Source organism: Ochotona curzoniae, unplaced genomic scaffold, assembly GCF_017591425.1.
Source record: "Ochotona curzoniae isolate NIBS_2020 unplaced genomic scaffold, NIBS_Ocur_1.0 contig_2321, whole genome shotgun sequence".
Taxonomy (NCBI): domain Eukaryota; kingdom Metazoa; phylum Chordata; class Mammalia; order Lagomorpha; family Ochotonidae; genus Ochotona; species Ochotona curzoniae.
In genome coordinates this window covers 11,860,929-11,875,640 of record NW_024465421.1, presented here as the reverse complement: position 1 = coordinate 11,875,640, position 14,712 = coordinate 11,860,929, and the positions used below count along the sequence as shown (strand labels likewise).

The 14,712-nt window shown below is 48.3% G+C and overlaps 1 protein-coding gene across 3 annotated transcripts in view; it reads left to right on the top strand.

Moving 5' to 3' along the window:
• The window catches only part of PRKCB (protein kinase C beta), a 289,293-nt gene that overhangs the window by 169,455 nt on the left and 105,126 nt on the right, over window positions 1–14,712 (top strand). Inside the window, exon 7 of one of the 3 annotated variants that reach the window (XM_040973194.1) lies at window positions 11,069–11,083. The exons of the other annotated variants lie outside the window; for them this stretch is intronic. Within the exon in view, the coding sequence (XP_040829128.1) occupies window positions 11,069–11,083 (15 nt within the window). The remainder of the gene's footprint in view (window positions 1–11,068; window positions 11,084–14,712) is intronic. 3 annotated transcript variants of the gene reach the window in all.

Here is a 14,712-nt window from a genome sequence, read left to right as displayed (position 1 = left end):
GAAAAGAACTCTTTACACAGGGCAATTTGTTAAAAATAAATAAATAAATAAAAGACAATGAAAGGAAGAAGCCCAGGGGGGCCAGGCAATCTGAACATTAGCTGGTGTCTCTCGTATCACTTATCATTTTTTTTTTTTTAACTTGGGACATACTGGGCTGTGAAAACACCTGTTCTGTTGAGAATTCTCACTTAGGAAGTCTGCACGGGACAGGCTGCCGAAGTATCCTTAGGGACATGGTCCCTACCTTCAGTGATCCAAGCCAGTTGCTGATGTCAAATTCCCAACGGTTTCAGGAAGCTTTACTGTGTGACAAGTCATCTCAGATACAATAAGTTTAAAACCAAAAGTTTTCTTTCTCTCATTTGGGTCTGTTGGTAGGTTCCTATGAGCTGGGCCCGGGCTGCTTCTGGCTGGGTCGTCCAGCATTTTTGCTGACTGGGGATTGGCTCGTGGGAACTGGAGGGACAAAGATGACAGGGCCGTGTTCTCACCATCCAGCAGGCTAGCTCTAGTTAACTCATATGATGGTCACGGGCCTCCCCAGTGAGAACAATTCAAGTTCCAAGCCCCAAGCACATGGTAGGATCGCCTTGAATAATGCAACACATGCAACCAAGACCAGAACCAAAGAATGGAGAAAATTGGCTTTCTGTCTTGGACGGGCACTTCCCTTTCTCAGCTATACCTGGAGTGGGTATTTGTAGCAGAGAATGTATCAGTCAGTTTCATTTTCCAGCCAGCAAGTGAGAATCAAGCAAGTTAAACAATTGCCCTGAGATCACCCAGCAAACCGTGACTGGACTGTGGAACCCCCAGTGTGGGTGAGCTGAGCTCACCGTATGCCATCCTCCCCTCCCTCCAATCCCCTGCTTGCTGTAGTGGCCACACAGGAGCGGCCACACACAGGAGCGGCCACACACAGGGGTGAGGACAGTACCACCACTGGCACCTCTGTCAGCGCCGGAATGAGGCTCCTCTGGCATCCGTGGGGACTCACACCCCTCCTTACAGAGCAGAGTGTCCTCTGCTTGTTCCCTGCAAAACTGTTTTCCCCAGAGCAGCTGGTGGCACTGCTGTGGTAAGAGAAAGTAATTATCAGGTTGTAGGAGAGACAAGGAGCGTTGCTTTCCTAATACCCCTGTTGTTGGCTGGGTGACCTGGCAGCAACAGGAGACCTCCTCCCCACACCACCAGCTCGGCGCTACCAGGGCTCGGCTAACACCACCTCCACTCTTCGCTTGTTTCAGGCCCAGGAGTGACGATGCTGATCTCTGGGCGTCTGTCTGCCCATGCCTTATTGAGTCTTTGCACTTTACCTCACTCGCGTCTGAGAGTAATCCCTTCTTTAGAGGCTCTCTCATCGCGTGAGCGATGCTTCTGCTAGCTTCTCTCTTCTTACAAGAGGAGTGAGAATGGTGTTTGCGTCATGGCCTTTGGGTGTCACGCTGGGCCCATTCATGAAGAGTAATGCATAGCCAACGTGAAGGCTGCTGTGGCGCGAAGGATGATTGAGACCGTTATGCCAGAGTGTGAGATGTCCAGGTATCTAGGCTGTGGTTCGGGGTCTTCTGAGCGCTAGGGAGATGAGCTCCATCGATGTCGATGGCATTGTGTTTGGTGGTGGGAAAAGGCTCATTGTCTCCTGAAGGCCTGTTGTTACAGAAACCAACACCGGATACTTTGTGGTCTGTGTATGCTGCGGGGTAACATGCAGTGTAACAACGAGCTAGTTACAATCGGACATGGAGAAATAGGCAAAATCTATTGTGGGGAAGGAAACCAGTTTGTGTATGTATGTATGTTTGTGGAGTGGTGTGTATCAGGGGATTCTACTGTTTGTTTGTTTGTTTGTAATCCTCAGGTATTGTCTCAGCAAGGAGGAACAGCCATGTGGTGGGTCTTCAGTGGGGACTGGAAGGAGGGGAGAGTAAAGGCTGGGAGAGGCCTGGGAGAAGGGAGAAAGGAGAACTGGACAGGGATGTTATTGGCTGTTCTGGTTTGCTGGGATTTGCACCTGCTGGATGGGTTGTTGGTTTTCAGCTTGGCCTCTTTCCTATTATTGATGTTCAAGGTGCAGGTTGCCTTCTAAACACTGACTCAGCTGGCCCTCCCCAATTCTGGATATATCTAATTGTCCATGATGACTTCTTGCCACTACCCACCCTGGCTAATTCAAACTTGTATGTTTCATTTCCAGTCTTTCATGGATATTCTGTTGTGGTTTTGTTTTTTTTTTCCCTGTTTGGTTTCTGATTTATTTCCATCATGGCCTGAGCATGCATGCAATTTCATGTTCTTTAACGTTTGCAAAAATCTTCCAGGTACTCTTGTAATGCATGCAGCATTCCATCTGGATGTGTAGCTTGGGGAGACTTATTAATTAGGTTCACCTTTTCTGTGTCTTTATTGATTTTTTTGTTTGATTGCTCTGTTATGAAAGCACTGTGTTGAGGTCTCCTACTATGATTTTTGCTTTTTAGTTGTCTCAAGTTTTGCTTTATGTTCTTTGAAGCAACGTCATTATTTAAATAATTGTTGTGTCTCTTTGCTGCACTGATCTTTTTATCATTTTGAAATGTGTCTCTTGATCTCAGATCATGCTTTTTGACTAAAATGTCTGCTTTCTTTTTGAAATAGAGATGAAAGTTTTGGTTAATCTCTTGAGATAGTATATGTTTATAATGTCTGATGACATATAATAAGATACATGTATTTTTTTTTCACTTTCAATTTGATTCTTTCTATGTCCTTATGTTTAAGAGAGTATTTCCTGTAAGCATAATATAATATCAACCCAGTTTTATATGTGACTCTTAAAGATTTATCTTGTTTTTATTTGAAATGCATGGTTATAGAGAGAAAGAGAAATATTCCATCCACTAGTTTACTCCTCAGTTGGCAGCAACAGCCAGAGCTGACTCGATGCAGAGTCAGGAAGGAGCCAGGAGCTTCTTCAGGGTCTCCCATGTGGGTAGAGGGGCCCAGGCATTTGAGCCATCCTCTGCTGCTGTCTCAGGCCATTAACACGGAGCTGGATTGGAAGTAGAGCAGCCAGGGCTTGAACCACTATCTGTGTGGGACACTGATGCTGTAAGTGGGGGGATTAACCTGTTGTGCTACATGCAGGCCCCACATCTTCAACTATTTACAGTGCAATATGTTAGCACCTTTAACACTTTGCAAATAATCCTAGATTCATAAACATTGTAGTTCCACTTACTGCTTCTCATTGTATGCACTTTAACGTAGCTATATAATATCTATGCTGTGTGTTATGATGGATAGCGTGTCATTGACAACCTTGTTCAGATGGACGAATCTACCTGTCGCTTCTCATTGCTACTTACGTTTTCGTATTTCCATCAGGAATCTTTCTGCTTGCATCTGGAGACTTCCTCTAGAATTTAGCTTAGGTTGGGCTTACAGTAAATATATTTTAAAGGACCTTTTTTTCCACACTTTCTTTTGAAGAAAAAAAATTTTTTTTTGCTGACTATAGAAGTCAAAATTGGCAGGGTTTTTTTTGTTGTTGTTCTTTAAGGTTATTATCCCATTGTGCTTCTTTCATCATTTTTGTTATTCTTGCTGTCTTATTCCTTTGAAGGTAAGGTATTTTTTTTTTTAAATCTGGCTAGCTTTTAGATGTTCTCTTCATCTTTGATTCTTAGTGGCTTGACTGTGATGTGCGTGTGTGTGTGTGTGTGTGTGTGTGTGTGTGTGGTGTTTATCCTGTTTGGTGCTTTCAGGTTTCTTGATTCTCAAGCTCGATGTCTTTCATCAGTAGTGGAAAGCTCTCGCCTGTTCTCCGCCACTCTCTCCTTTTCGTGCTGGGGTTTTAATGATGCATGTGCTAGCCTTTGCATCGTGTGCCCCTCTTCTGGCTCTCCCGTGCTCTCCAGGCTGTGTGCTCATGGTTCCCAATGACTGCTTTCTCACTTCTCTCTCCAGATGCTTCTAATCTGCTTCTAATCTGCTGCATTACACTCTTAATTTAAGTTACTGTATTTATTTACTTTATTTTTTAAAGATTTATTTTTACTGGAAAGGAAGATATACAGAGAGAGAGATTTAGAAGATCTTCTTTCCACTGGTTCATTCCCCAAGTGGCCACGATGGTCAGAGCTGAGTTGATCTGAAACCAGGAGCCAGGAGCTTCTTCCGGGTCTCCTGCAGAGGCACAGTGTTCCAAGACCTTGGGCTGCCCTCCGCTGCTTTCCCAGGCCATAAGCAGGGAGCTGGATGTGAAGTGGGGCAGCCAGGACATGAACTGGTGCCCATATGGGATCCTGGCACATGTAAGGTGAGAATTTACGCACTAAGCTGTCATGCCAGATCCTATTATAATTTACTTTTCAAAATTGTATTTATTAAGTGTATTCATTCTTCCTGAAATGAAGAATTGTTATTGCTTCTTCTCCTTTTTTTAAGGATTTATCTATTTATTTGAAAGGCAGAGTGACAGAAGGAGGGAGAGAGAGAGAGAGAGAGCTTTTTTGCCTGCTGGCTTACACTTCAAATGCCCTCAACAACCTGGACCTGGTGGGATGGAAGTCAGGCACTCAGAGTTCCATCCAGGTCTCCCTACATGATCTCCAGGGTTATTGGGTCATCATCCATTGCCTTCCCAGGCACGTTAGCAGGAAGCTGGATTGGAAGCCGAGCAGTGGAGTCTTCGATCACTGCTCTGACATGACGTGCAGGTATTCCAAGCAGTGGCTTAGCCAGCTGTAGCAAGGGGTTCCCTATTTCTTCTTTTAAAAGTGTGTAGGATTTTTAATCCTTGGTAATGTACTTAAAATTATTATTTTTTTTTAACAGTGGATAGTTCTTGGGTGGGACCCACTATCTTCTTACCCATTTCTGCCTACCGTTTTAATGGGGATTCATGTCTGGTCCTCCCAGTGCCAGGGTCTGTTGTGGGTCTTTCTTGATGCCTACTTTTCCTCCTGGTCCGATTTCTAGGTGTGTTCAAAACTTTCTGTTTGAATTCCAGTCATATCCTGTGTCAGAATGAAGCCGGGATCCAGGAGCTTCTTCCACACCTCCCGCATGGTCGCAGAGGCTCAAACACTTGAACTATCTTCAGCTGCTTTCCCAGGCACATCAACAGGGAGCAAGGTCAGAGGTGGAGCGGCCAGGACTGGAGCCAGTGCCTTATGGGATGCTGACATCACAGGCTGTGGCCCAGTGTGCTCCGCCACCATGCTGGCTCCCAGATTTCTGCTTGGCACCGCAACCTCTGCAGTTGGATTGGCAGAGTTTTAAGGGATGAACCAACACTGAGCATCAGGTTCAAGTTTTTGCTCTTCTTAGCCACCTCCCCCTCTAATCCCAGCTTTCTCTGGGAGCTCTCATTTCTTTTTCTTCTTAAGATTTATTTATTATTTTTGTTGGAAAGTCAGGCATACAGAGAGGAGAGACAGAGAGTAAGATCCGCCTGTAGGTTCACTCCCCAAGTGGCCGCAACAACCGGGAGCTGAGCTGATCTGAAGCCAGGAGCCAGGAGCTTCTTCTGGATCTCTCGTGCTGGTCCCAAGGGTTTGGGCCATCCTTGACTACTTTCCCAGGCCACAAGCAGGGAAATGGATGGGAAGTGGGGCAGCCAGGACACGAACTGATGCCCTTTATGGGATCCTGGTGCGTTCAAGGTGAGGATTTTAGCCACTGTGCCACCATGCTGGGCCCTCATTTCTAACCCCTAAAGAATGCCTCAAATTCTGCTGGCTTCTGTGTCTTGAATCTCAGTCCCCCTACCCGGTGCTGCAAATGGGTGTTCACCCCACGGGAAGCAGCAGCACCCAGAGTGTCAGACACATCTCCATTCCAGGTCCTTAGGAACCTGTTTCTATTTGTTCATATGGTTGGATAGCTGTTCTCAGTGGGAAAGCTGAGCTTCTGCAAGTCACTCATCAGGGCCCCAAGGGACACCCTCGTCAGTGAAAACTGTAAAATAGATGCGCCATGTCGTATGTATGTGAAAATGGCATGTTGTTGTGGATAAAGACCAGAAGGGGAACTTACACATTAAAGCATTCATTTGATTTGGGGATGAGATCTAAGGAATTATTTGCTTTGGCTTTTGCTGCATCTGCAGTTAAGTAAGCAAAAAGAAAAAAAAAGCTTTATAAATTACAGAAGAGGGGCAGAGAGGGCTCGGCTGTAGAAGAAACGTAGATGGAGAAGGCTTGTTTGCTTCAGATCCTGGTTCTTAATGAACCCTCGGAACTCTGGGAAGTGAGGACATGCACCCTCAAGGTCATTCGATGATCTGCTGGAACGCGGGGCAGGCTTGGGAGGAGAGTGATAGCCCGTGGAAACAAGCCAGCACATTGCGAATGTCTGTTAGAGACCTGACATTCTATTAGTTTGTTTAAGCGTTGCAGCAACTGTGTGAGGCAGTCATTACCATCTGCCCCATCTTTTTAAAGAAGAAGATGGCATGCCTGAGAAGCCGAGTCCCTTGTAGGGCACGGGGTTGGTAAAGAACAAAGCCCCAAGGTAAACCCAGGCTGTCTCCGGGCTCCTGGCCATTGCACCTCCCTCAGCTGGTCAAGAACAAGGCTGCAGATCAAAAGAAGCTGCCTGGGTGCAGCAGAGGGACGGCTGAGGCCAGTCCCCGTCTCCTGGGCCTCGTGCAAGAAAGCGGGTGGCCTTGGAAGAGCCTCTTGTGAAAGCAGTCCGGACATTGCTCTTTGTGTATGGACTGAATTCCAGCTTCCCGGAGACAGGTAGGGAAGTATGGCCATGGCAGGCCTGGCCTCTGGGTCTGAGCAGGTGCAGAGCTCAGGAAGCAGCACCTGATACGTAGTATTTGCTCAGCCAAACCTGTCACCTTTGTCATTGTCACTGTCATCGTGAGAGGCCAGAACTAATCCCAACCCCCATACGTTCTCTGTGGAGGACTTGGGCTGCTTCTCTATTTCCACAAGTCTCCAAAGTGATGGACTTAGGGTCACTCCTTCCATTGAATGGACAACTACAATGAAGTTTTCTAAGCTCTGTGCTGGATACAAGTACCAGCCGTCCCCCTGGGGAACCAAAGAATGGGCATCGACCCATATAGGCGTAAGGGCTCTGCAGTAGTTAAAACTACTGGCATGGTTTGAGGGGTGTTGGTTGGTCATCCCATTACCTCACTCATCATCATTCCTCACACAATTATTGACCACCTACTGGGTGCTTGGTATCGTACTAGGGTTAGGAGTACAAAAGTTTGGACACCCAAGAAATACTCTGTCCTCAGTAACCTTTGAGTTTTTGCTGGAATTCAGGGGATTTTATGACATTAAATAATTATTTTTTATGGTGCACCTATGAGATAATACACAGTCATAAGCTAGGCAGCAAGAGAATAGGATAGAGCTGTTGAGTGTGTACCAGTCATCGCCATGCATGTGTTTGTAGGCATTATAGCTCCTGAACACATCCAATGCTTCTATGTCAGAGAAGGGAAGAAGCCTTCTAAGGCCACACCATTGAATTGACATCACATTGACTGAGTCTTGGGTCTATCTGGGTTTGAGACTAAGCTCTTAGCCACTGTACAAAAGCTTCTGCAGCTCCTTCCCTGTGCTAACTCTGCATCAGGAAGTAATCCCATCTCTGAAGTGTATTGTGGCGCTGGGTACAAGAAGGGTACAAATTCTGTGGAAGGTCTGATGCAGTTAAGAGAGGCTTCGGAGAGCAGGTGGCATTCAAGACCTATCTGGAAGAAGGAGCTGGCTTTCAGCCCAAGGGCCAGGGGAAGTGCGCCCTCGCCGGGGGGAGGAGCATGGTGACATCCTGACCTCTAGGGGCGTGCCAATCCTTTCCCATTCAGGCCTGCTGTGAGAATATGGGTTAGGGGAGAAGACTTGGATGGATACAATTGGTCTGGGATGTTCAGTGGCAGCAGGTGGTTCAGGCATGGGTGGAGGAACTTACTGGCTTTGTCATCCTGGCACACCCCTAAATATTTTCTCTTGGGTTTCTGTCAAAGGCTTCCTCTGCCATCAGGACTCCCTGTGGCTGGCATGGGAAGAGGAGAGGAACCCCAGCTTCTCTTCTGTTCTCTCTCTCAACTTCCATGATGACAGGACTAGAGGAAAGGGAGCAGAAAGAAGCTGTGCAGTTCCCACTGCTGCTCGTGTGTATCTAGCATAGAGCACGGTGGTCTAGTCCAACTCAGCAGGGCTGATGGTGCCAATGTGATTGGGGGGGCACAGATCCCTGTGTCAGGGAAAAGAGTGAGCATCTGTGTCGAAGTCTTGGGGAGAAGCTGGGGGGGGGGAGTGGGCGGACACAGCACTGCAGTATATCTTCTCCATTAGAGGTAGGCATGTTCAGGAAACGGCAGGTAGCCATAAGTGACTGGAGGAGGTGTTGGGTCTGGATGTGGGGATGGAGGTAGGGATGGAGGCAGGGATGGAGGTTGTGAGGACCAAAGTGGGTGTAAGACTGTAGTGGTCCAGACCAAGACTTCACAGAGGCATGTATCACCAAGGGCGCATCTGGAAAGACTGGAGGCACCTTTGGGTCCTGCTGCAGGATCTTGGTCAGGGCGTTATCATCACTATGTGAGTGCCCAGCCGAGCTCACTGCTCTCTTACTATTATTGAGATGAAATTCACGCCACGTAACACTGACCACTTTAGAGTGAGCAGTTCAGTAGCATTCAGTACATTCACAGGGTTGTGTAACCACTACCTCTGTCTAGTTCCAGAACATTCTTGTGGCTCTGCAAAAAAAATCCCCTCCTACCTAGTAAGCCATCACAGCTCATTCCTGCCCCATCCTTGCCCTGGCAGCTGCCAGTCTGCTTTCGTTAACCCTGTCTGCAGCACATCAGGTGTTTTGCTACAACCAAGAAGCACCTGTGTTGTACCTGTCATCTCGACCATGGCTGGATGAGGAGGCATCAGGGTACTCCCTGTCTGTGGGCAACTCATCCACACCTCCAGAACCCCTTGACTTCGTGACCCCCTTTGCACCTACTCTGCTTTTTCTGAGCACGATCTGGTGAGGAAAGGGTCGATTTCTTCTGGTCCTGAGAAGGCCTGCACATCCATGCCTGGTCTTTGGCTTCATCCATCCTGACAGGTGCACTGCTTGCTGCATGTCTGACTGTCAGCCCCGCGATGCAGGTTGGGATGAGAATTCTTCGAGCTGTCAAAGCTCTCCCTTCCCCTCCCCCTGATTTAAAAACTCCCTCCCGTTGCTCACCTGCTTGGATCCCACCTGGGTGAAACATTTTTCCACATTTCAAATGTCTCCGTCTAAAGTTCAGTATTCCTGCCCCCCTTTACATCATTTTTTTTTTTCCTATGCCGGGTTCACTTTACCTAACATGTGCCAAAATGGAAAGATGCTATTTTGGGGGTAAATATGTTGATCTTTCCCTGAAGGAGCCCAAGACATCTGATGAGAGCTCACACGTGTTCACTCCAGAAGAACAAGTGATGTGTTTCAGGCCGACTTGGGAGCTGCAGCCCAGGCATGCATGGCCGTACTTGCAGATTAAATGAGAGAGGGGAAAGGAGCTGACCCAGGGGACTCTCCCAGGCAGGAAAAAGCCATGATTTCTTCTTCTTTTGAAAAGAAAAAAAAAATGTATTTGAAAAAGCACAATGATGGAGTGGGGGTAGGGGGAAGATTTTCAGTCTTACTCTGCTGCCTAAATAGCCGCTAGCAGCGTGGCTGGGCCAGGCTGAGGCCGGGAGCCTGGAACGCCATCTGGGTCTTCCATGTGAGTGACAGAATCCCAAGTGCTTTCCCGGGCAGGTGAGCAGGGAGCTGGATCGGAAGTGGAATGGCTGGGACTTAACCTGGTGCCTGATAGCGGATGCTGGAGTCCCCAGAAGCCCTCAGCCTATTGTGCCCCAACAAGGACTACCTGAAGGCATGGTCTTCAGGGTCACACAGCCTCAATTTTTCAAAAATTTTTTTAAAGATTTATTTATTTTCACTTGAAAGGGAGATTTACAAAGAGAAGGGGAGGGAGAGAAAGGGAGAGAGGGGGAGAGATCTTTTTCCACTGGTTCACTCCCCAAAATGGCCACAACAGCCAGAACTGAGCTGATCTGAAGCCAAGAGCAAGGAGCTTCTTCTTGCCCTGCTGTTACTGTGGGCATGGACAGACTGCTAGATGTGTCCTGGGGAAGAATTTCAAGGTCTTTTCTAGATTATAACAACTCAGAAGCTACAGGGCTGACCAATGTCCCAGAGCAAGGTAGCCATAATGCCAGCCAGCCATGACCTTAATTAACCTGAGGCTCATTATAATCTCATCAGCATTGTGGGTTCAGCTGTGACACACCTCTGAAATCACTAGGAAAGAAAATAGATGGCACTTCTGTTCCAAGGAACTATCCACCTGTCTTAATCTTGGAGCCCTTTTCCTCATCTCAATGCATACATACCCCCTCCCCCTCCATCTAACATGGTAGAAATTGCAGAGAAACCTCAGACCCACAGGGCACACCAGAAGTATGCAGAGCCTGCCCGCTCCCTTGCTCCTGGAAGCGTACCTTGACTTGCTATAGATTTGGCTTATTTGCTTAATAACATGTTAACCGGGCCCGGTGGCGTGGCCTAGCGGCTAAAGTCCTTGCCTTGAACGCGCCAGGATCCCATATGGGCGCTGGTTCTAATCCCGGCAGCTCCACTTCCCATCCAGCTGCCTGTTTGTGACCTGGGAAAGCAGTCGAGGACAGCCCAATGCTTTGGGACCCTGCACCTGTATGGGAGACCCGGAAGAAGTTCCTGGATCCTGGCTTCGGATCGGCATAGCATCACTTGGGGAGTGAATCATCGGATGGAAGATCTTCCTCTCTGTCTCTCCTCCTCCTTTCTGTACATGTGACTTTCCAATAAGTAAATAAATCTTTTTTAAAAAAATAAGATGATAACCCTGGGACCAGCAATGTAGAAGAGAAGGTTAGGCACCTGCCAGCTGCAGGAGAGTGCTGGTTTGAGTCGCAGCTGCCTAACAATGCACTGTGCATGGTGCTCCCAAGTGCCAGAGCTCACATCACCCACGCGAGAAACCTGGGTGGAGTTCTGGGCTCCTGACTTTGGCCTGACGCAGACCTGACTGTATCGGGTATTTGGGGAGGAAAGTAGCAAACTGAAGATCTTGTCTGTCTTCCTTCTCTGTCACTCTGCTTTTTGAGGTAAATAAAATGGCTCTGGTAAAAAAAAAAAAAAAAAGGAATTAACTTCGATGCAGCCCAGATATCTTCGTTGCAGTGGTGTGAGGAACCTGGACGTATTTCTGGTGTCATTACCATTATGTGAACTTGGACAAGTCACTGCAGCTTTTCAACCGTCTGTTTCCATGTCCCTGAAATGGTGGGGCCGGAATACATCGCAGAGTCCGGTCAGGATGTCTGAGCTCGTACGTGCGCAGTGCTTGGGACAAGGCCACGTTCACCATCAACTGTGAGCGTTTCATCTTTTTCCATTATTACATTTTGGAAAGGATCACCTTCTTTTTCTTACTTTTTTTTTTTTTCAGATTTACTTATTTGTATTGGTAAGGTGGATAAAGACAGAGAGGAAGATCTTCCATCCGTTGATTCACTCCCCAAGCAGCTGCAAGGGCCGGAGCTCAGCTTAGCTGATCTGAAGCCAGGAGCCAGGTGCTTCTTCCAGGTCTCCCATGTGGATACAGGGTCCAGAGGCTTTGGGCCATCCTCCACTGCTTTCCCAGGCCACTAGCAGGGAGCTGGAAGGGAAGTGGGGCCACTGGGACATGAATTAGTACCCATATGGGAGCCCCAGTGCATACAAGGCAAGGACTTTAACTGCTAGGCTACCGTGCTGGGCCCAAAAGGATCACTTTCTAAAAGAACACCAAGATAACATCAATGGGCAACAGTGAGTCACAGAGGATGCTTTGAGTAGGTATGGAGTGGTGAGGTATGCGCTCCTGGCAGAGGAGTTGTCTGCAGCCCCCAGGCTGACCTGGAGGGAAGAGGGGATGAGGGGAGGGGCTTAGGAGACTGGTGCCATGGTCTGAGCTGCTCTGTGCAGCATGGCAGCCATGAGCCATGGTGGCTATCTGGATGAATTTAATTACTACATGAAATGCAGGGAAAGGCCGTTTACTTCTGACACCATAGCCAACTTTAAGGACTCGACAGCCACACATGGCTGGTGGCTACTCTGTTGAACAGTTACTCTTGCTGTTGTTCTAGATAGTTCTATTGGAAGGTGCTGGTCATGAGATGTGATGATTGCGTCTGAGGGGCTGTTTGCGTAATCTGGGAGTTGTGTTCAGCACGGTTTGGTTGTTGGCTGAAGTGGTCTCTGAAGAGGAATCTGAGAATTTCCCTTTGCTTAAAACGATTTTTAATGTCATTTTTATTTTATTTGAAAGAGATAGAGCAAGGGGAAGTGAATTGGGGTGGGTGGAGGTGTGTGTGTGTGTTGGGGGAGAGCTGCCATTCGCAGTTTCACGCTAGGGCAGAACCAGGCCGAAAACAGGCGTTTGAACTCATTCTGAGGCTCCCGTGTGGGTGGCAGAGACCCAGGGACCCGAGCCCTTACTTGCTGCATTCCAGGGCTCGCAGTATCAGGAAGCTGCAGTTGGAAGCAGAGCTAGGAGCCAGAGCCAAGCACGCTGGTGTGGGATCGGGGAGATCCTTAAGCAGCTTCTTGCTTTAAAGGGTTGGCTTGATTTTCATTTTATTTGAAAGACTGAGACAGATGGAAAGCAGTCTTTTATCTGCTCATTCACTCCCCGAATGCCTTTAGCAGTCAAGGGCTGGAGCCCAGAAGTCATTTGGAGTCTCCCATGTGGGTGACAGGGATGCAGGTGGTTGAGCAGGCTCCTGTTACTTCCCAGGATGTGCATCCACAGGAAGTTGGATCAGGAGTGAGTGGCTTAAACCCAGGCATTCCTAATCATTGCACCAAAAATCTGCCCTCATAAGTTGCGTGTCTAGCAAATTCCCAGGTGATGCTGCTGGTAGGGGTTGGGGAGAAGAGGGATTTTCATCCTGTGAGAACTGCTTATTTGTCCCTGGTGTGAGGGAAGGGCAGCCGAGGGAATGTTTGGAGTGTGTCGAAAATGGCAAGTGTCCTTACATGCCGCAGTTCCACCTCTTTGACCTTGGTCTCAGCCCGGTTTGTGAGGCTAGGGGAAACTCCTGGAGATCTCTCTCACGGTGGGGGACGTGCAAGCGGCAAAAGGGGAAAGATAAGATTGAATCAGAGTTGGGATGGCAGAGGAATAATGCAGGGCACCAGGATGGGGCGCTCCTGGAGCCTGGCTTCTCATAGAGCTGGGAAGTCAAGCGTTTGCTGCCTTTGTTCCTCAGTCATGCCTGACAACTCCCTTCCATAGGCAGGGGATGACTCATGTCTGGCTGCCTGGTCTGGGGGAAAGGGCCTCAGGGTACAATTGACAACATTCTGTCAGGTGCCAAGGAGGGAGAAGCACTTGGCTTCCAACCACTGCATCCTGTCCTGCCACAAGTATTGGAAATGCGCTGGCTGTCCTGAGCTGCAGGGAGAACCATCCTGGGACTTTCTTGCATTCAGAGAACTGCAGTGCGGCATCTGCTGATGGGCAGGAACCCTGGAATGTTCTCCTGCGCCTGAGCTGATTTTGGAGGACCAGGTAGAGGCACAGGGTGGGGGTTGTGCTGGGACCTGCCTTTTCTCAGCTCTGCCCCTTTTACAGATGGTCACCCCAGTGGTTCTTCTCCAGCAGCTGGCATGTGGCCCTGATCTCCATTAAGTGGGCTGACCACACTCTCCCAGCTGCTCTCCCCATGGCCCAAGATGCCTGTGCGTACACTGAGGGCCTCCAGCACTGTGATCTGAGGACAGTGTCAGTATTGGTTAACAGGTGCCTGGGCTGTGCCGTTTGGAAGTGTTTTGACTGTGAGGTCTGTGTACCAACAGTGGAACAGATTAGGAGATAGGAGAAAGTAATCGGTGGATAGGGATTCAGCAGGTATTACAGCGTCCTTGAAGTACTGATAGTTGGGCAAACTTACAACAGTGGAAGTGAGAAGAATGACACTTTCCTGAAGGCTAGCTAATACCCATCACTTTAGTCATCCAGCTACCAATTCATTCATTCAACCATCCTCCTGCCTACCCATCCAACTCATCCATCTTGCCATCCACTCAACTCATTCCTCTCTCCCTCTCTTCTTCCATTCATCAACCTAACCCATCCGTCTATCCACTCATTTATCCCTCCCTCCCTTCCTCTCTCCCACCCTCCATCCCTACCTCACTCCCTTTCATCCTGCCTCACATACTCTCTCCCTACCTACTTCCATTCCTTCCCTCCCAGTCTGTCTCCCTCCCTTTCTCCTTGCCTCCATCTATCTAGACAATCCATTCAAATTTTCACTCAACTCATCCATCCCTCCATCCATCCATCATCCATCCATCCATCCTGTCACCCATCTGTTCATCCAGCCAGCCAGCCAGTCCCATTTAAAGAACAATAAGTCCAGCAGAAAACTTCTGTGACTGCTCCTGCACCACTGAGGATGTTTGACAACACATAAGGAGAGCTGTTCCTGTTGGGACTCCTTCGAACAGATGTTGTTTCCCCCCATCACCCATGAACAACAATAGAAGAAGCAGAAGACTTATCTTCAAATGACAGCCCTTTCCTGGGATTGCCTGGGGAACAGGGTGTGAGCATGTGGCTGTCAGGTTTTTAAAAATCCTTTGAATTCGGTGACTCAGTGATGTGGTTCATGC